Source organism: Strix aluco, chromosome 7, assembly GCF_031877795.1.
Source record: "Strix aluco isolate bStrAlu1 chromosome 7, bStrAlu1.hap1, whole genome shotgun sequence".
Classification (NCBI taxonomy): Eukaryota; Metazoa; Chordata; class Aves; order Strigiformes; family Strigidae; genus Strix; species Strix aluco.
This window is the reverse complement of record NC_133937.1, coordinates 22,631,564-22,652,916: the sequence shown is the minus strand read 5'-3', so window position 1 is coordinate 22,652,916 and position 21,353 is coordinate 22,631,564. Positions and strand designations below refer to the sequence as shown.

General features: G+C 43.1%; 1 protein-coding gene across 3 annotated transcripts; it reads right to left on the bottom strand.

Annotated features, from left to right (window-relative positions):
- Positions 1–1,184: 1,184 nt before the first annotated feature.
- RPP30 (ribonuclease P/MRP subunit p30) lies at positions 1,185–20,136 on the bottom strand. 3 transcript variants are annotated; one of them, XM_074830907.1, is made up of 11 exons: positions 20,007–20,136; positions 18,977–19,032; positions 18,603–18,659; positions 18,159–18,233; positions 17,541–17,612; positions 11,018–11,107; positions 8,788–8,904; positions 5,231–5,260; positions 4,767–4,804; positions 3,579–3,697; positions 1,185–1,640 (listed from the first exon to the last, which is right to left on the bottom strand). In XM_074830907.1, exons 1-11 carry the CDS (start codon positions 20,086–20,088, stop codon positions 1,531–1,533), a joined length of 846 nt encoding a protein of 281 aa, XP_074687008.1. In that variant the 5' UTR covers positions 20,089–20,136; the 3' UTR covers positions 1,185–1,530. The 3 variants fall into 3 exon arrangements, with proteins under 3 accessions (XP_074687008.1, XP_074687009.1, XP_074687010.1); XM_074830908.1 differs by having other exon boundaries at positions 3,579–3,658; XM_074830909.1 differs by lacking the exons at positions 1,185–1,640; positions 3,579–3,697 and having other exon boundaries at positions 4,773–4,884.
- Positions 20,137–21,353: the final 1,217 nt, after the last annotated feature.

Here is a 21,353-nt window from a genome sequence, read left to right as displayed (position 1 = left end):
CAGCAAGAAGGGTCTCTAGGATTCAAAAGCCTCTTTCCATATGCTAGTTTCCAAACAACTTCTGCCATGCTCAAAGTAGGTTACTCTCCGGCCAAGGCAAGATAATGTGTCATTCAGAAAATTGCACCAGACAAACACATTTTGCTTCTTCTCTGGTTAGAGCACTGTTTTGGAGGCAAGTCCATAAATTATAAACTGCCGTGTGTATAATTATATATAAAACCAGACTCAAATCACAGTCAACAAGTAATAACAAAGGAAAAATATTTCATTATTTGTTGAATGAAGCAAAAGTTGTTGAGACACCAGCATTATACAGAACTGTTAGTCCACTGAGAACTTCATCTATTCTGCTCAGTCCCATTACCAAGAGCTCCGAGATGACCCACTGCAAGATTTCTGCAATATTTCACATGCTGTAACTTCCACTTCTCAACCTATTGTCAGATGCAAATAGAGAACTGAAATATTCACAGTAAAGCTGGCTCAAGAGTATCTTGAATATACTAGCTTACATAATTTTTATATCAGTTTAATCAAAAAAACCAAACTTCAGCTAACATTTGAAAGAGCTCTGAAAATGCTCTGCTGATTATAGATCTGTTATGATTGCTTTTTTGGCAGCCAGATTAGGTTTATTGAGGCATTAACAGGAAGGCAAATGGAAAGGCAGGAGACAGCAAAATGAACACTTTCATAGACAACACTGCCAGACCAGGACATAAAGAAGAAAATGATGCAGTAAAAATGATGTGACGTGGAGACTGCTCAGGCCTAGGTGAGACAGCTGTTATGCTGCAACTGCAACATAGCATGCTGAGCACACATTCAGAGTAACCTTGGGCTCTTCCTTCCCATCTGCAGTAACAATCTCATGTTACTGTTTGGTTTTAAGAACTGCAGGACAGGGATGGCCTTTGGGATGTGCGTCTGCCAGGTCAGGTCAGTCAGTCCTACTGTAACATAAATCCAAGATATCTCCTAGCAAGTGACAGATCCTGGGATCTTCTTTATAACTATTGATGATGAAACAGAATGGGAAACAGAGTTGGTTTTTTTACTGCACTATTATTCTTCACAGGCCACTGAAGGTAAGCTTCATCTACTGGCTTGCGGTTGTAAGGTTTAGTACAGGGATGTGTTTAGAACTTGAGAAACCATGAGAGCTAGATTTTGAAGGCATGTGTTCTTAAAACCATTTTTAATAAAAAAGGAATGCGTTTGTACAACTGAAAATTTCCATATGTTAGAAACATTGTGTTAAATTTGCACTAACTCCAGAAGACCTAAGACAGGGTGGACAGACAGTCTCCTGACCTTGGTCAGAAGCCCAGCACGACCTTTCAGATATGGTGAACTACCACTCGGCAGTCTCATTCCCACAGCTTCCCCACTTGAACACCAGAAAAATAATTTTTCTCCAGGCTAAATAAAGTAGTAAGGGAGAAACTGGGCTGGCTGGAGCATGGTGGAAGACTCAACACTGGGTAAAGATGGGATGGAGGCTCCTGTTGACAACTGGTTCAGTCCTCAAGCTTGAGTCTTAGCTTTTTTGCAGGCTGGCAGTGTTGTTTCTTCCTCCTCAACCTTCCGAGGCTTCTTCACTGTGTACACTACCCCACAGGCACTCTTCCGAGTTTCTGGAATATACAAGTAGAAGCTGCAGTACCTCAAATAAAGTGACACTAATGCATTTAATGCATACTCATTTCAGATGTCCATGCCCCAAAGCACAGTTCAACATGTTTAGCAGCCAGCCAGTTATTATATGTAGCAGGTAAGCAACCTGCATGGGCAGGAGCTGGAGATACACTGCATTATGGAGTGGGAAAACTAAAGGGAAATCTGATGGTGGGTGTAGAATTACAGCAAACATTAGGAAAATTGAAGTCAGCAGAGGTTGAGGGGTTACAGACACACAAAACCATAGGAAACCAGGTTTAATCAGTTCTGTAGTCACAGAAGGCCACATTCTTGAAGCACTGTCAAAAGCACTTCTGAGCAAAACATACTGTTCTTAAATATATTAAAAATGTATTCACATACCCCAGGATTCTTAAACAGACTATGCTGGCACAGCTATGTTGGCAGAGGCTCCCCTATACATACCACGTAAGTGGCTTTATGGTATTAAAAATATTTTATTTACAGAACCCTCAGCATTACCATAAAATACTACCGTGTGATGTTATCAAACTCCTCACATGTTTGCCAAACAACCTAGTGAGCCCAATCCAACTTCACAACTACTGGTGGGAGGCTTCACTACAAAATTTGAGGTAGAAGAGATTCCATACAAATACTCTGTTAGCAAAGAGGCTCAGCAAGAACTTTGCCAAAATATATTGACTTATTCTGGGCTAGTATTCTTTGCAGGACAGGGAAATGACATCTGTTATTTAATTTCACAAGACAGACAGACGACAGTCAAGAAATTCCACATAAACTTGACAAAAACTCTTCCAACACACTGTCTCTATGTAGATAAGTAGCAGGCTGAGGGAGGACCCTGTTCGCAGAAATGCCCTCTCCAAGAGATCAAAGCTACTTGCTGTGAATTATAGCAGGTTCAAGCCTCACCTCTGCTAAAACAAGAAATGCAAACCAAATCATACTGTGTGTTTGAAACTTAAAGCAACTCAGGTTGTTGGGAGGTGTCCAGAAATCATACCTACCCAACAAATCTTGACAGAGGCAGAAATTAAGAGCTAGATGCGACTGCTCAGTCACAAAGTTAAACTGCCATCAGAATAAATAACAAAAATCAAGAAACACTAAGAACCAATAAATAATCATGTGAAAGGGAGGGTAGAGATGTAGAAATTGGTGCTACAGTGGAAAGCAAAGGCCTAAACTGATTGCTGGAACACAAACTGTGTCATCTCTTTGCTGCACTGACACCAGGAAAGCTTTTGATTTCCAGTGCAAGGGGCCACAAGTTAAATTTCCACTTTCTTAATATTAAAAACAGGCAAGTAGAAGACAGCTACTGTAAGCTGTCTCTGCTGAGAGAATAAGGAAGCAAGTTTTGCTTCACCAAAACACTTCAAGCCATTGTACACTACATGAAACTTTTTTTTTCTAAGCAGCAAGCACTCAGGGTACTTGATTTTGCATCGTTTGAAATGGTCCACATTGAAGAGCAGGTCAGAAATAGACCACATAATGAAGCATCAGAAAGGGATGTGGCAAAGGTTCCTTCTGCAATCATGCTGCAAGAGGGTAAACACAAAACACATAGATCCTGATTTTCTTGAAGTCAATGATGTAGTTTCTACTGGTGTCACCGAGATCAGCATTCAACCCTTTTTGAAACAAGGGACAGTTTCATTACAAAGCACAATGGGCAGATCTGTGTTTTGGCTAAACAGTTTTTGCCTTGTTAATGTGGTTAAGCAAGTACTCCAGTACAAACAGCACCATCAGTTCATTTGCTAACATGGCAACAATGGGAGCTAAAACCCTAAGCTGACTTGCTCTATAAGGTCTCAGACCTTTTGGAAAATATGCATTAACACAAACTTAGTTTAACCAATGCACGTGTTATGTAGACGAGTTTGCATGTGCTTTTCACTTACCTCCATGAAGCATGGTGGCTCTGCAGTTGGTAGACACAGCTGCCTTGGCTTCGCCTTCTGACAGGCCAAACAGCAAACCTCTGTCACCTTTGCTCAGGATCAAAATGCACAGAAAGGAACAAACAGAATAGGAAAATCTGTCTGCATGTTAGGTTTGCTTACAAGTAACTGGGAATTAGCAAAGCTGTAACTCACAGTGACATTTTGCATAAGGTTACCCAGAGGCAGGGCACTGAGGCACTCAATTCTCCTGGCTGCAATTTCCCAGCCCTCCTGGAAAGCTCCTGGCAATGTTGCTTTTTCCAGGCAAGAAGCTGTACTTTTGAAAATAAAAGTCTGTCAACACGGGAACATTTTTATATGCATAATCAAGCAAAAAAAATACCCCATTGAAAATTTCAGTTTTAGGGAAATGACACTGGCTGAAACAAAAGCATTACGCTGGAAAGTTCCCAGCCACCTTGACAGGGATGACACCAGATTACGTATGTTAATTGGGGTTGAGCCTGACTGCTCTTTTTAAAAGGGAAGGAAACACTGCACATAAAATCCTCCCAGGCCACACACCCTCCCACACAGTTCTCACCACTCAGAGCACACTCCTCCCCTTCAATGGACAGTCCAGATACGTGCTTGTGGGGTGGGGAGGGGGCAATAGTGAAAATGTATCTGAATTCCTAAAAGGGGAGAAAAGGTACTCTCCTTGGTTTCTAAAACACAGCCACTTACTTAACAGTAGATATGTAACTAAGGACTGGAAAATTCAGACCAGAAGCAACCAGCACTAAGATAGGAACTTTTTCTTTCTTAATATAATTTTATCCCTTCTTCTACCAAAGATGTGGCACCTTGGAGATCATATTTTCTGGTTCAGTTCACAGTGTCCATAGAATTTGTATGGGTTTTATTAATTTCTCCGCTTACACCCACACAGTATCAATGCATAGCACAACAAAACATACCTGTAGCTGAACACAGGCATTATTATTTACAGTGATTGCTCATGCCACCCCATGACCAAGATCTGTTGCTCCTTCTGCACCTACTCAGAGCCCTGTCACTGAATTGGTTGCCAACAAGCATCACCGTGTAAAGTTCAAGGAGTGTAAAGGATGGAAGTATTTCAAAACCACTTTGAACTTTCATGTGTTACTATTAACTGCTGTCTTTGACTTGGAAAAAGGATACAGATTAGCCACATCGTACGGACCTCGTAGTTCTAGAGGCTAAAACAAAACAAAGAAGGTTGGACACGTGCATGCACTTCTCTCACGGGCTGACAAGAGTGTGAGCAGGCAGGACAGGGCTATCAGAAAAGCAAGATTAAATGCTGTATAACAGCAAGCTACTGAAGATGCACTAGGAAATCAAGTAAATACTATTATTTTGGAAAACAGAGTCCCCATTTGGGAGAAAACTGTCTTGGAAAATACCACAGCAGCAAAAAAACCCCCACCCAATCAAACAAAAAAAAAAAAAAGCCCCAAACCCCATAATACAATTCTTTGGTAAAACTGATTTAAAAAACTCACAAGATGGCAATCATATTTAAAATTACAATTTTTGTATGTTTAATATATAATTAAAGCTGTATTTTCAGCCACAGATAAATCCTCAAATTGTTCTGACTTCAAAAAAAATCTGAGACTTACCCTTTCAGCTCCACTAGATATAACAATGTTCTGGAAAACAAAAGAGAACAAACGTTCATCTGTCAGACAGCATCAAGAAATGAAAAAAAATCAGCAAGCAGCAAAGACTTCATAAGCATTAACTAAGTTCAGGCTCAAAGCCCAATTAAACATCAGAGTATCTGATGCCCTCAGATGAAGTGAACTCTAGCAGTGTGTGGATCTTAATTTGGGGACATGAATAAACCCAAGTCATCTCCCTGCCCCCTAGAGAGAGAGGGGCACAGGGACAAGTGCTCCCTCACAGTTACAAACCTCTCATACAGATGTGAGTTGAATAAGCACTGCATCTTTTGGAGGGATAGGCTAAGTGGTATGTCAGAGCGATGGCATTAAGCAAGCACCTATCAGCCTGTATCTCTCATAGTGGACTTTAAAGGGACCTTAGGGTAAAGAAGAAATGCAGAGTTGCACAGACTGTTAAGAAGCACCCTCCTTTATTTACACTAGCTGAAAGAGACCCCACACAAATGACAACATGGCCTGAGCTGTAACCGAAATGGACTTAGACTCCAGGATACCCCAGAAGCAGCTTACAGATAGTGCCTTTAGACAGTCTGGTGCTCCCAAATTTTCAGCCTACTCTGTGTTGCGGTACAACTCAACCCCAACCTCAGCATTCATGTCGGCCTTAAACACACACTGGTTCTGGAAATCTGTCTGCAGCTAGGCAGTGGCTGCCAATGCATGCTATACACTCACTTCCCGTAATACTGGCACCCCCATGAAAATCACCAGGCAGAGACACATCCTTCTTCCTTCTCTCCCAAAGGTTTCTGCATAACAGGTACGTGACTGCTTGGGGCTGGCAGATACCACAGCTCAGCTGCCAGCATTCTGATGTTAAACCTCCAAGGATGCTCACCCAGGGGGAGACTGTTTTGCACAGGTGGAAACTTTGCAGCAGCAAAGATTTCTTGCACCTTTCATTATACTGAATAAAAGGCTTTGGGAATTCCTGCTTGAGGGGGTGGGAATGAGAATTGTACCGAGGCAGCAAAAGACTTTCCCTCTCTGACATCAGTACCATCAACACATCTCACCACCTTCGGTTATGAGGTGGGGCTTTTGATCCCTTCCCACACTGCTTTGCTTGTCCTGCCACCTCCCCGGCACAAAGAGCAGGGCTGACACTGGAAGAAAGTGCTCTGTGCAGCTGGAACTCAACACATAAAAGAGCTATTTGCATGGAAATGACTGCATGTTCACACTGTGCCCAAGGTTTCCTCATGTGCTGAGGAGGAAAGGATGGAACAGACAACTCTGCCTTAGCATAAGGAAAGCCAGAAGCAGGAGCAATACATACATCAAAGTGACTTAACAGCACACGTTATGATGGAGCCTAGGATATTTCTTTCTGCATAGTTCACCTTTAAAATGACTGCACTACAGATCCCAAGGGGGCTTTTCAGCTTCAGTGGTGCTGACTGCAAGAGTTTGCTGGGAAAATTCATCTCCTGCTCTGAGCTGTAGCAACCAATGCCTGTCTCCCAGGCTTGGAGAAGGTCCCAGAGCAGCTGTGTGAGCCATCTTGAACCAGTGCGGGATCGTGGTTCACTGCTGTGCACTGGAGATATGCTCCGTCTGGTTCAAAGGCAACTGACTTGCAGTTAGGGGATGGGTAAGATGGGAGGAGACAAGAGCAGACAAGAAAAGCACTGCTAACAAGTGAAGGAGAGACAGGCAAAGGCAAATCCAAGGGAAGGGCTAAAGGAAAGAACCCAAAGGCAAAACATTATCTCCCCAGGTAAAGAAGCAGCAGCTGTTCACTACACTGCTCCAGGCACAGTACCCACACTCAGTTACCAAAACATGGGAGGTGAGGGACTGTGGCTAATGCACACCTTCTGTCTGGCAAGGCAGGTGTGTCCCTCCCTCATTCCCTGCACATTTTAACATGTCTTAAGGACTCTGCTCAATGCCAGCTCTGAGGACACCAGTAAATTTCTAGAAGTTTCTCTGCTCTACTACAACAGAGGAGGAACAAAAGGATCCAAAAGCTGCTACAAGTTCAGCAACTATAGGTTACAGAAGGGGAGAGCTGCGTGCCAGGTGCCAAGCAAGCAGCCTATGGACCAGCCATCCCATGTCTCGCTGAAGAAAGGCCTTTACATAACTGATGGAGGCGAACTGCCAGTGAGGGCTAATAACCATCTCTGCTAGACCACCATGTACTGAGCCTGGAGGCAAAAAATAATGGCAAGAAGTAAAGACAAACTAGCAGTCCTCTCCCAGCTCGTCCAGTGCCTAACAACAACTTGTCATGCCCAGCTCCAGCTGATTTACCTTCCAGGCACAGACGATGCACTAGATTGACAGATGCAGAAAGAAAAGGCACTGTGCACAGACTGAGTGCCCAAACATCTCACTGTTTGTGACGCCAACTCAACTAGTGTTCTCCAAATCAACAACCACATGAGAAACATATCTTTAACTGCACAGAGGAAAGAGGAGCACTGGTAAAACAGAATCCCAAAGGAAAGGGGGTTTGTGTGTTTGTACATCTGCTCCAAGTTAGTATTTTGTGCAATTAACTCCCAGAGCTGGACTTCTCAGGAAAGGCTGTGCAAATACTCACTTTCTTCTGTAGCACCAAGGGAATTAATCTGTCTGACCCGCTCTGCTGTCCTATAAAATAGGCTGCCATGTCTGAGGGGAACTGAGATAAAGACTGATCTGCTTTTAATTGGCCTTCCAAGCTGTATATCCCACTTCAGACTAGATTTGCAGGGTAATGTCAATTTTGGCTTCTCTGGACTAGTTAAGTGTGGCAAAGGCCATTTCCAATAAAGGTGGTGGGAGCCACAATCTCTTTTAACTTGGATATATATTATGATATGCTTCCCTGTTAAAAAAAACATGGCCTGAGAGGACCCAGCATGACAGGCAGCTTAGCCTGGTAGCCTGGAAGGAGGTAAGGTATGAAAGCAATGGATTACAGGCATCTCAGCTGCAAGCATTACTTCTTCCTTGGGTTTCAGTAGCAGGGAAGAATGCAGTTGATCTGACTGCAGTCCTGGCTGATAGCCAGGTAGCTGTTGGGTTTGTTTTGTACGCTAGGAATTTACTAACTGTTTAACAAAACAAGATTTCTACTTTTTTCTTATTATTTTCTATCCCCCATATTCAAGGTATACTATCAAAAAAGAGATTTTGGTCAATCAGAAATATGAAATGGGGTAAAGATATGCATGGACTTCAGTTCTAATGCAAACCTTAGATCTCTAGCACTTCCCCCACCCCCCCCTCCTTTTTGTTTTGGGTATTGCATATCATAACGGCAGCTAGGTTGTTCTGAAAAAAGAATCTAACAGTTTGACAACTTAAGAAGAAAGCATGCAGTGGTGCATGGCTGGAAGTATCTGGAGCTAGAATAATTGTGTCCTTGTATTAGTAGGCAAAGATTGTGTCACAGCTTCAGAAACCCCAGCATCAAACTCATTTAAAATGGCTCAGTCTGTACAACTCCAGAAGAATTTGAACTGACTTAATTAGCTGCTTTCACTTTGAGAGCTTACCTTCCCTTTGCAGATCTGCATCAGGCTGATCGCATTTGAAATTGTGTATCTTCTCATTGTGGAGTCTTTGATGGCAGGCGTGTAAAGAAGTTCAAAGTAAATGCCTCGATCTATTGCCTTCACATGAAAGAGAGTGATCAAAAATCAAAAGGAGAGAAGCATAACAATCTAACAACTGCTGTCTATTATTGATGTAGCTTATTCTCAGCTTAACTGTGTTATATATGAAAAAATTAAGGCGGAATTGTTCCAGCAAGAACACAGCATAGCATGAAAGGGGCGGGAGGGAAGGTTTCACTGTATACCAAATATGTGTACTGGAATCTTGGGATGAGAGATAAATGAAGTTTAACAAAATCAGCCACTTCTTATTTATAATTGGCTTTCCATTATCACAGAGTTGAGGAGACAGGTAACTGCTGCTGGTCAGAAACAAGTCTTGAAATTTTGAGGACTCTCCTCCCCTAGCCCCACAGCCTGCTGTAAGGAAGATCATCACTTCCCACAGTACCCACATCTTGCAGATGAAAAACCTGTTCTTGCATAAAAACAGCAATGAAGACCCTTCTCTCCTGTCTCACAGCACACTCTGGTATTTGTGACAATGTTAAGTAACAATGAGTCACAGAAGAGGTTCCAAATAGCAACACTGATTGTATTTTCAGCTGCTTTAAAATCCTTTACTACCTGTCAAAGTACCTCACCAAAAGCCTAGTATTCTTGTTTTTGCAAACACACTGAGAAAGGTTAAGCAACTTGCTATAGGACACAGTGAGCTAGTCATAAAGACACAATTCAAAGCTAGGAGCTCTTTGTTCCATGGCCTATACTACATTCACCTGAAATGTCACTCTATGCTTTATACATATATTATTTAAAAATGCTGCAATGTTAATACTGTAAGAGAGTCGAGTAACTAAATACAGATGGAATTAATCCAGCTCCCACCCATGCATGACCTCTGCATGCAAGCACAACAGAAGCTATGTACACATCAAATGTTTTACACAGAACTTGTCCGACACCTGCAAACAAGAAGAGAAGCCTGAATTTATCAAAACCAAAGCAGGTGATGGCAATACATCAACTTCCAGTCAAGCAGATTTTTAACCTCATGCCCACCACTTCAGCTGCCTGCCAATCTGCCTGTCTGGCATCACAACAACCAAAACTGACTGCCCCAGGATGCACAAAACCAGTCTGACTGACAGACTACCTTGAAGCTGTGAGTGTGGAAGCTGTGAAGTAGCTTGTAAGGAAAATGTCTCCAAACACAGGGCTCCAAGAGCCACCCAGCTCCTCAGCTGGGTCAGGCTGCTGGAGTTTTAGGCAGCTAGGGTACTTTCAAACAACACTTTATAAAAAATTGTTATTCCAAATGGAATGCTGGAATTCCAAATCTATAGTAAATTCCAAAGTATTACTTTCATTCTGTTTCAGGATTCATTCTAATTAATTTTTAATTTTCATTCTAGGACAAACTTTCTGTAGAACAGGAAGGATTTCTAGCAAATTCTAAATTTAAATTTTTATGCACTAAGGACTACATCAACCAAGAATGCCCATGTGGAATAAACCTTGACATATACTCAGAGGAAAAAAATTGTTCACCTAAGAGCATGTTCAGATTAAGCTTTCTGGCAAACCACTAACAGTGGGCAGAATTGTATTAGCAAAATATTTGATCCATGCTGATAGTCATCTTGTGTCCCAGATATTTAGCAATTCCATATTTAGTTCATTTACCAAGACATTCCTTTGTCTAAGTATGGATCCAATACAGTTGTCCTCCAAATAGCTGGCATGACATCCTTTTCCCAAATTAACACTGTCACTCACATTCTCCTGTCTTTTAAATCACAGGGCTGTTTATCTATTCTGACACAGCTGTACCACTTTTGGTTTGGGAAGCAGCTTAGTCAGCAACCACACCACATCTCACTGCTTATCATAGTAGTGGCCTTAAGGCTCTGTTTCCATTCCTTGGAAACACCATTTCTGCCTTCTTAAGTAGAGGACAGGAAGGAGAAAAAGAATACATCACTGTGCATTAAATACTGCAGTGGAGGCCTTGAAGTGAAGGACATCTGAAACAACACTATACATCATGCAAGAAAATAAAAGAACCACTTGGATGGGAATGGTAGGAGGGAAATGGTAGGGAATTCAACTCAGACTGGTATTAAATACAGAGTTTAACAGCAAGAAAACAATTTAGATGTAAATTTACCATATTCACAGGGGGCCTTCGGAAGTAGAATGGCAGCTTTTCTGTTACATTTATGCATACCAGATCCACATCTAGAGTTGTGCAAGCGATCTACAGCAATGAAACAGGAACAGATTATTAAATATGCCAAAAAATGCATAACCAACTTTAGGTGCACTAATATTCTCCCTCATTTCTTAATGCAACAAATGTCTCTCCAGGGTGAGTTCAGTTTTAAAATGAAGAGGTGCTATGCCTTGCCTATCAGTAAAACAGCAGGCCTACAGGTGCACAGCTTGAGCATTGTGGGATTAAAATCCAAGCTGTCTCTCACTTACAGAACTACTTTTCCAATAAAATAATGACCAACCCAAAGGCAAGACTTACTGCTTTGTTTTTATCCGACACAGGACATGCAGAAGCAATGCTGGCTTTTGGCAAAAGAACTTGCAGCTAATGAAGGACAACCTCTGTTTACAACTGGAACAGCCCAGGAACAGCCCCTTACCCCACCACTCTTTAATTCCAGTGTAGCAACTGTTTTCAGGATTAATTATTTTTACCAGAAGCAACTGAGAAAAGACTGAAAGAAAAGCAGAATGTTAGACAGTAACTGGTGGTGCCTCATGCCCAGTACTGGAGGCTGATCCTCAGGGCCTCACTTTTTTGGCTGGGTGGAGAATGTGCAGTCCTTCCTGAAAGCCATGTCTCTGGTGGAGTCTGAAGACGGCACTGAAGGTTATAGTTTAAAAGTTTAGCTTTGAACTCACACCACAATTTACAGCTTGAATTGAAAGATGGAAGGAATGAACAAAGGGCGGAGAATCTCCACACTGACATAGAGAAAATCAAGTGCACATAAAAGGGAGCCCTTGATTTATATGTAATCTCACGCACACAACGTATATAAGAATTGTATATGCCTACCCCATAAAGATGATTACACAGGGCCAGATTAATGTCTGTAAGCAGTGTTGTAACAAGGAAGATAAAATAGGCTGAAGAAGTTTAAAAGGAATTTTAACATAGGGGAACTCTCTGCATTCAGAAACCTGCCAGCAACAGCACCAAATACACCTGGGCCAGGCGCCAACCATTCATTCCTCCTCGTACCGGCACAAAAGCAGTGGGGGTTGTGGGGAGTCCCAGGGCTGGGCTACTCTAACGCAGGGCAGGCTATTGCTTTGTAAACCAGTCTTCTACTAGTCTGTTCACAGGAAATTTGGATGGAGATGAGAGCAGAGGCCCAGCTTTAGGAATGTTTCTTAGCTATTGATAGCACCCCCTCCTAGACAGGTGAGCCACAGCACACATGCAGGCAATTCAAAGATCCAGCAAACCACAAGGTTTTTGATGTTAAAATGTCTCTACCAAGCCATTCAGACTAAACTTATCTTCATGCCCTACCAACTCTGTTAGGCAGGACAGAGCTGGAATCTATTGCATTGAATTAGACTTGCATGTGTAAGTTTAGCCCTACTACAGTCAGTTTTACTCCTTTTCTTACATGGAGTCAAGCTACCATCTAGACAGAGGTGATTTATGGGAGCATCCACAGAGCAAATAGTGCTGAATCATGTCCTAGAAAAGATGTCAGTGAGGCCATAGGAAATTCAGGAAGAGAAAAAGCTGAAAATGAAGGAAAGCAAGAATACACATCAGAAACATGCAAGTTGCCCTATGTGATAACATGCCTTCCTATCAGCTTCAGAAACACTGGAAAACTCTTTTCCATTCTGCAAATTAAGCACAGTGTGAAAGGGAGTGACCCAAATGGCAGGGTATCTACAAGATTACAGCGACAAGAACATTCCAGACAACACCACCGAGGAAAAGCAAAATCAAGAGTCATACTTCCCCATCAGGAGGAATTCCTGCACTGCATGGAAAGTTGGAGAGGAGATTTCTCCAAACACTCCAATGTACAGCCTAGCTTTGGCTCCTGGACAAGTCACACACGCAGGCAAGTTAAGGTTAGCCTGCCTGCTGAAAGTATCTGAAGTGCAAAAACTTCATACAGAAAATGATATGCAGCAGTTGCACAGCCCAGCGCCTGCCCGGCCGCACCGCAGGCAAGAGCCCCATCTACTGGGAAACTCCAAACAGCCAGAAATAAATAAATTTGCCACTGCTTGGATGGCCTGCAAGCATTTTAGGAATAAACATTGAAATTTGGCTTTGCACTACATCCTCAGACTTATATAAGCAAGTGTTTTTTAGATACTGGTCATCTGTTAATTGCTTACAAACAGCAGGCAGAACTAACTAATATCATTAAAACAGAAATCTTAAAAAGCAAAATTTTTGAAAAGCAACAGGCACAGACCTTATTACTGGCACAAAGAGGATATTCCTGTTGCAGCCCAAAACAATCCTCTTGGGAGACTTAAAGGAGGAGCATGCTCTACAATTATCTTGGCAAGCACAGCTTCCTCATACCCCTGAAGACGAATTATTTGGAGGATCTGAGTACATTTTTCAGTACATATCACTGCCACACTCAGTCACAGAAAAGCTTCTCTGGCTCATGACAAGAGTGCACAGACTGGTTTTGGGCCATGGTAAAATTAGAGCACATCTCCAATGGTCATGTATTTCTTTTACAAAAAGATGACAAAACCTGTTCTATGAAGAATAATCCAAGTGCCAAATTGTTGGTAAGAAAGATGATGCTCTCGAGATAGCGATGAGTTACCAACAGCCAATTTTAAAATATAAAGTTAATTTGTGGTGCAAGATCCACCCTAAAAGGCTTTATCCTTAACAATAAAAGATCCACAAGTTGTAAAAGCCAGAGGTATACGCTGAAACTCCACATGTAACATCACTTGTGCCAGACTCCCTGTTGATACCTCTACAAAATTGACACAACTCTCCACAGAGGTAGAAAACCTAAAATCTTTACACGAAAGACAAACATACAAATATGCCCTGAACGTGAACATGTAAGGATGAAGTCTTTCACCTCATGCTGTTTGCAAGAAACATGTTTGGGTTCCCTCCCCAGCTCAAAGTGCTGCCAGCATGGAAGCAATGAACATGGTCTCATCGACAATCGTGCTTCCATCCTAAAAGACTGTCCATCAACTGCTAGAGTGTCACTGTCTGCATTGGCCTGTCTAGAGCACAGCCATCCTCTTTGTGTTGGCACAACTATCTGCGTGGCTGAATGCTGAATCAGAGCAGGGGAGCAGATCTGCCTGCAAAATAACTTGGCACAAACTCTGATTACTTTTCAGCCAAAGGTGTATTCCTCAAACCAAACTGCCATGCAGCTAAGCAAGCAGCTCCTCCAGCAGAGCAGAGACCTGCAGAAACGAATGCCTGTTTATGCCAGTTTAAACACTGTCACAACTGGATTTCCAACTGCAGCAGAACTCACAATAATGGCTGAAAATAAAAAAATACCCACCCTTAAATCAGGGAGAGCCCCTTTCCCCCAAAACAACAGCATGCCCCTGCTGATTACCTGGCTTCAGATGCTTGTTTAACACATGATAAATGAATTGACCTCACTTGAGAACTGAGATTTTACATTGTTGCCAGAGACCAAAAGAAAGAGGTGGAGAGTGGCCCTCAAAAGTATTTTACAACTATTTGCCTCTCTCACACCCCCAAGAGTCCTAAAATCTTACAAGGGAAATAAAGCAGTCAGAAACGAGCTTCATTAAGCTGCAACTGTTATAATTAATGCTTGAAATCTTCTGCTAAAAAAATTCTTTGAAGTTCACCTTCTTCTACAGCCTCTTGCTTTGTACTTTGCTTGGAAAAGTTTTCCAAAAGGAGGAGAAATAATTTAGAAAAACAAAACAGAAGCATATCATTTTAATGTGTCAAACCAGGTACTCAGCAATACTAGAAAACAGCTTTAACTTATTTAAAAAAAACCCAAAACAGACTCAGTTTTATACTGACAAGCTCTCTTTGAAAGTAAATTCTGGCATTCCTCCAAAGAGTCACATTTGCTTTTGGTGTCCCTGTGCCTTCTTCACACTGCTTTAAACTCCATGCCTGTTTGCTGCCTACCAAGGCTAACAGAGATGCGATGCTTTCACCTACCCTTCCAGTTCAGAGTTAATGTTATTTTTTATGAGCTTGCAACAGGTCAGACATCACAATTTTGCGTTTTGTAAGAAAAACATCCTGACAAAAAGATAACTTACTTCCAGATGCTCCACTTGATCAGACCACTCACATCAGCTGTTACCAAGTATTTTTGATTAAATTCTTCTCAAGTACAAGAGAGACAGAGATAACGAACACTTATGACCCAACAAGCCAAGCTGAGATCATACTGCCTCGGATGGTGTTTTAAAACTAGGCATTTTTCTGGTAGAAAGGGTCTATTCAAGATATAGCAGCTATGGATAAAAGTCGAAAGACAATATGATACTTGGTGCTGTTAGTTAACAGCTGAAGAATTACTGCACATCACTGTAGGTATCACCTCTAAATAATAAATGTCTTCTTCAGTCAAACACCAGAAACGGACCAAGCCAGTTCATGGTCAAACACAGTTGCAACACCTTGTTTTTCTAAAATCATAGAAGTGACAAAGTATTGGGGTTTTTGTATTTCTACTAAGCTAAAACAACATGAGAAACAACAGCATTGGGCTAAGGTCACAAATGAGTCCTAACTAAGGTTTTGGAAATGATTCACACCCACTATTTTCTCTCACTAGCATACTCAGAGTAGTACCACTGCTACAAACATCAGCATCTGTTCAGTAACACAAATTTTGTGGAGGCAGTTTTCAGTTGCAAGTTTGCTCTGAACAGCCAGGATAAAATCTTAGAGTGAGAAAATGACTGTCTGCCCTTCAAGTATTTCCCCTGAGGCTGCTCTACTTTTCTACAGCCTCAATGGTTTTCTCGGCAGGCAAAGTAACAAACATATCATGAAGTCACAGAAGTGCAGCTTCTTTCACTCAACTTGAGCATCCAAAACACTCAAAACAAAACAAAACCAGAAATCCAGCAATGGAGCAAGGGCTGTTATGTTTAAGCAGGCATGTTTAATTTTGGAAATTTGTGCTGGGCTTTTGTGTACGTGGGTTTTGGTAGCAGGGGAGGGGGCTGCAGTGGTGGTCCCCTGTGAGAAGCTTCTCAACACACCCCTAGCTCCAAGTCAGACCTGCCTCTGGCCAAGGCCAAGCCAATTAGTGATGATGGCTGTGCCTCTGCAATAACGTATTTAAGAAGGGGAACCTGAAAGGAGGAGTGAGAGTTGTGAGAGGGAGTTACAAGAAGGACACCTATACCAACACCAAAAATCAGTGGAAGAAAGGAGTAGGAAGGGGGAGGGAGAGGTGCGCCAGAGCAGAGACCCGCCCTGCTGCCTGTGTGAGACAGCAGGGCCGCACCCTGCCACTCGTGGAGGTCACTGGTGGAGCAGACGCCCACCTGCAGCTCATGGAGGATCCCACACCGGAGCAGGTGGCTGCGCCCGTAGAAGGACAGGACTTTGTGGGAAGAACCAGCCCCCGCTGTTGTAGTTTGGTGCCGAGAAGATTGCAACATGTTGGGGGGGACCCACACTGGAGCATCTTGGAAAGAATGCATCCTTTGGGAAGGACAAACGTCAGAGAAAGTTTGTGGAGGACTGTCTCCCATGAGAGGGACGCCACGCTGGAGCAGAGGAAGAATGTGAGGAGTCCTCCCCGAGGAGGAAGGAGCAGCAGGACTGAATGTAACCCCATTCCCTGTGCCCTGCACTGCTGAGGCAGGGAGAAGGTAGAGAAATCAGGAGCAAAAGTGAGCCTGGGAGGAAGGGAGGGGTGGGAGAAGGTGTTTTTAAGCCATGGGCTTTTAAGACTCTGGGCTCAAACCACACAAAGTTTACTTTATCTGTTCACAAGATGCTATGACAACAGAACTAGCTGTCTTGTAAGCTCTTGCTCCTCTTTTGATTTCAAATAAAGAAATAAAAGGAAAAAATGAAGAAAGAGATATCAGCTATTAATTTGGGTGAATTTCCAAGAGACCTAATACTAAAAGGAAGACGGTAACTCTCAGAACCATGTTAGTTCTGCTTTAAAATCCTCCCACTTTCCCTGGCATTTCAGAGACCAGGAACAATTAGTGCTAACAGAACATAGCAAACGTGTTTTGGGAAAGCTGTCACTTTGAGAAGTTGAAGTTCAAGACAGAAGTTTTCTACATGCTAATAGTGTGCGTATGTATATATGTATATATACATATATATTAGAAAAAAGATAGATGTTGTTTCTTCTCACTAGAGAGAAGTACTCAGTAGAGTACAAGACACACAAAGGAAACCACAGTGCAGGGGCACACAAGTCCATTCATCAAGTAGATGTTTCAGACTTTAACCAGTCACCTCAAGGCCTTGCAGCCTCCTTTAATCCCTCCCAGCCTTCTCAGTTTATCAACTGACCAGGCAGCCTATGTTGCTTAATTATCCCCATGACCTGCAGGCCTGTAAAAAATGGGAAATAAAGCAAAACAAAGTATGTACTCAAACTAGCCCAAGGCAATAAAAGTTACTGAATGAGCATTACAGATCAGATGATTATACTTACATGGAATAGTTTCTCAGTCTTCGGAAACACTGCTATGATGTCATATAACCTTATATTTGCAGATGTTGATCTCTACAAAAGGAGGAAACAATTACTAACTTAAATTCTGACAGACACCAAAGCTATACACAATGATTACGACCAAAATAATGAGAATAAAATCCCTTTTTCACTTTAAAGTACTAGAACAAAGCTAATAATCACCCAGTTACATAGGTTGTCTCTGCTGTGAGCCACACTGGGAAGTCATTCATTCTCATTTTGAGGCTTGTCCCACACACCCACTTACACCTTTTGCTTCGATCACATAGCACTAAAACAGACACAGGGCTTGTTCATGGTCTTCTGGTTTACGCACAGAAGTCCAGAAATCAAAGAAAAGAACAGAGGAACAGAACTGTTGTCCCACATTGACAAGTGATTAACAGAAGCCATATCCAGTCTTATAAGTCTGTATCTCTTCACAATCACGTTGTTTGCTAAAGATATGACCTGAGAAACCACTGCTGAGAGTCCTATAAAATCCACAAAGTTCTCCCCATACAATTTCCCAAGTTTCATTTGTTCATTGAGAAAAGGAAATAGAAATTGGAAAATTAATATACTAAAAGTACTTACCAAGAGATTACAGTGGGAAGGATCAGAAACAACAAGTGTTAGTCGGGTTAAGACTTTAATTCTTTTAGATGTCCCCTACAAAAAAGAAGTAATACAAAAGACTTAAAAAGCTCCAGAGCAAAAAATTGTGGTGACTTTTACTCTGTCCGCTATAAAAAGAAAATGGTGCCTTGCTCCTCTAATTATTCAACTACATGTATTTATACTGTAATTATTCAACTACAAGAAGATTTGAAATTCACATGAAGCGATTTAATAATTTCTAAAATAATGAATAGAGCCTACTCTAATGCGAGTGTATTGTTCTGATGCTGGGAGTTTTCACAATCAAACAATGGACAAATTTATCTTTTTTGATTAACATGGAATACACAAAATCACATATACATACACACCAAGCTAAAAAACTCAGAATAATAATATATATCATGTACATAGACATACTTGTACAATAGGCAAAGATGGAAACAACTCTGAAGGAGATACTGGCTTGACAATTTCCTTAAAAGAGAACAAAACAAAGTTACTCAAAATGTCAAGGATTAAGTTTATATTGTAAACAAAAGCTGTGTTCCAATCCTAAAGACATTTGCCATGCTAATAAAATATTTCCCAGGGACAATACACAGACCATATTAAAAGTTAACTCTGGGGCAATTATACTGAACTATAAAACAGGAGATCCATTACAAATGCAGACATTTGTACTTGCGTCTAGTTGGACATTCTGCAGATAAAGCTATCTGGGAACATGTAATAAGGCATGTAGGTTTACAAGAGAAAACACTCTAAGAACAAATAACCTCAACAAAAATTACCTGTTTCTTTTCTTTAAAATCGATGACATGATTAAGAGCAACTGCAGAATATCCCACTGAAAAAGTAAACACATAGTAAGAATATCTTGTCCAGTAAACAAATGGAAACAAATCCAAACAGAAACCTCTTAAACACTTATCACCTAAATGTCTCAACATTAATAACCACATGCATATTTACTTTTCACATTATTTTTTTCTGAAGATTAGTTCACCAAAAAAATACCTTAAAATAAAAAAAGTTCCATTTGCCTCTTAATACACCCAGCTCTGACAACATTTACTTGATGGCAGAGCTTTATGAGCATGAATGCTCAGGGTTGGGGTCCCCAGACATTTTGCCCTAGTTTGGTCCTGTTGATGACTTTCTTTAGAGAATATGGTTAAGGGCATTCAGGACAGTTGTTAAAACAGCAGACAACACAGAGCTGGGAGAGATACTGCTATAGAAGGCAAGGTGAGCATTCAAAATGATGCCGACAAAAAGGTCTGGTCCCGCAGGGATCAGAGGAAGATGGTGCACTTGCCAAAGAGAAATCACGCCCCAACACTGGACGGGCAGCACCTGGCTGTACAGCAGTGCTGCAGAGAAAAGACTTAGGCCGTAAGAAACTGCAGCTGGAAAAGTGTGTCCACGTTGGGAAAAAAACCCCTGTTACACTGGAATAAAGGGGCAGAGGCAGAGCCCACAGGACGCAACAGGAGCTCTCCTTGCTGCTCAGCACTGGGAAGACCTCGGTCCTGGTCACCCCACTCGCAGGAAAGCGCAAGTCGAGCGGGGAGAGCGGAGAGGAGCGAGGGGAACGCGACCCGCCGGGGAAGCCGCCGGCGAGGTTTCGCCCCCAGGGAGGGACACCTCCGCCCGGAGACTCACGCCGTGCCCACGCCGGCCCGGCGGGGCTGCCGCTCGCGTCCCGCTGCCCTCCCGGCCGGGCCCAGCCCTTCCCAGCTCAGGCCCACCGGCTCCGCACCGCAGCCCGAGCCCCGGGCCGGCCCTGCCGCCCTCCCCGCGCCCGGGACACCGACTCACAGTGCGCCGCGGCCTCCAGCAGGCTCTGCAGGGCCTTCTTGTCCGGCCCCTGCGGGAGGTTCAGGTCGGCGAAGCCGGCCATGCTGTGCGCAGCGGCGGGGCGGGCCGCAGCCGGGCACGGCACCCGCCCCGCCCCGGCGGCCCGCGGCAGCCTGGGGCTTGTAGTCCCCAGCCGTCCCGGGCCGGCCGGGCCCGGCGGTACGCGCCAGCTGCATCTCCAGAACGGCAGCAGCCCGCGAGGAGCGTGTTTCACATCCCCGCGGGCACTCCTCGGTCGGAGGTGCTGCACCAGAGGGCTGCGGTGAGCCAGGGGAACGGCTCTGTGGTGAATTGCTCAGGTCTCAGGCGGGGCTCTGAGGAAGCTCAAACCTAGTTCTGAGGAAGATCAAACCCGGCTCTTTGCCACTCTACCCAGCCGAAGCAGAGCAGGCCGCGGCACACCGCTCTGCGCAGAGCCCCGGATTGTACCCACCAGGTGGAGCAGTAACCTTGCTGGACTGAAGCACTACCGTTAAACTAGTTGAGCTCCATCTGAACACTGTCAATAAAAAAAAAAAAAAAAAAAAAAAAAAAAAGGAACCCTTTCTAGTTATTGAAAGGTCTTCTCTTTCCTCTGTTAGCTAAAAAAATGTGAAATAAAGCCCCGAGCTGCCATGCCAGAAATACCCCCAACATGCAAAAGGTCTGAGGAATCGTAACAGACCAGTAACCAAATACATATTCATTGTGTAGAGCTGTTAAAAAAAGCACAAATGCCATTCTACCATTGATAAATAGCACAGAATTTGTAAATTACAGGTGGTAATTACCACGAGGGTTTTTTCTGTCCAGGGACTTATAAAACAGCAGGTCTGCGATTCCCATCCAACTTCGGGTGGCACTCCAGGGCCTCGGCTGGGCTGGGAGTCCTCTGCTTTCTCTTTCTTCAAACTGGGCTAAACGTTCACAAAGGGAAATCTGTGGGGTATGTGGAGCCCTGAATTCTTAATGAGGCAAAAATGCTCTAACCAAGGCCAAGGCATTGATGCTGCCAACTCCTGGTACATCCCTGCTTACAGGGTCTGCCCCTGGTGCAGCTTGTGCCAGGTGTGTCTGGGGATTTGTGGCTTATTTCTACCAAAGAGATCACATGGTTTACAATGGATGACCGAGATACAATAATGCCTTCTCGGCATGTTTCTGGCCTTGCTATCTGATGAGTTACAAAGACCTGGGGTGGTGGTGACAGAGAAGCTACTTGTGGGGCTGCAGAGACTGGACGAGGAGCTCAGGGCAGCTTTGAGGGCTGGTAGACAACAGCCTGCCACATCTCTGTGACATGGAAAAGACGCATCACTCTGAAAGGGA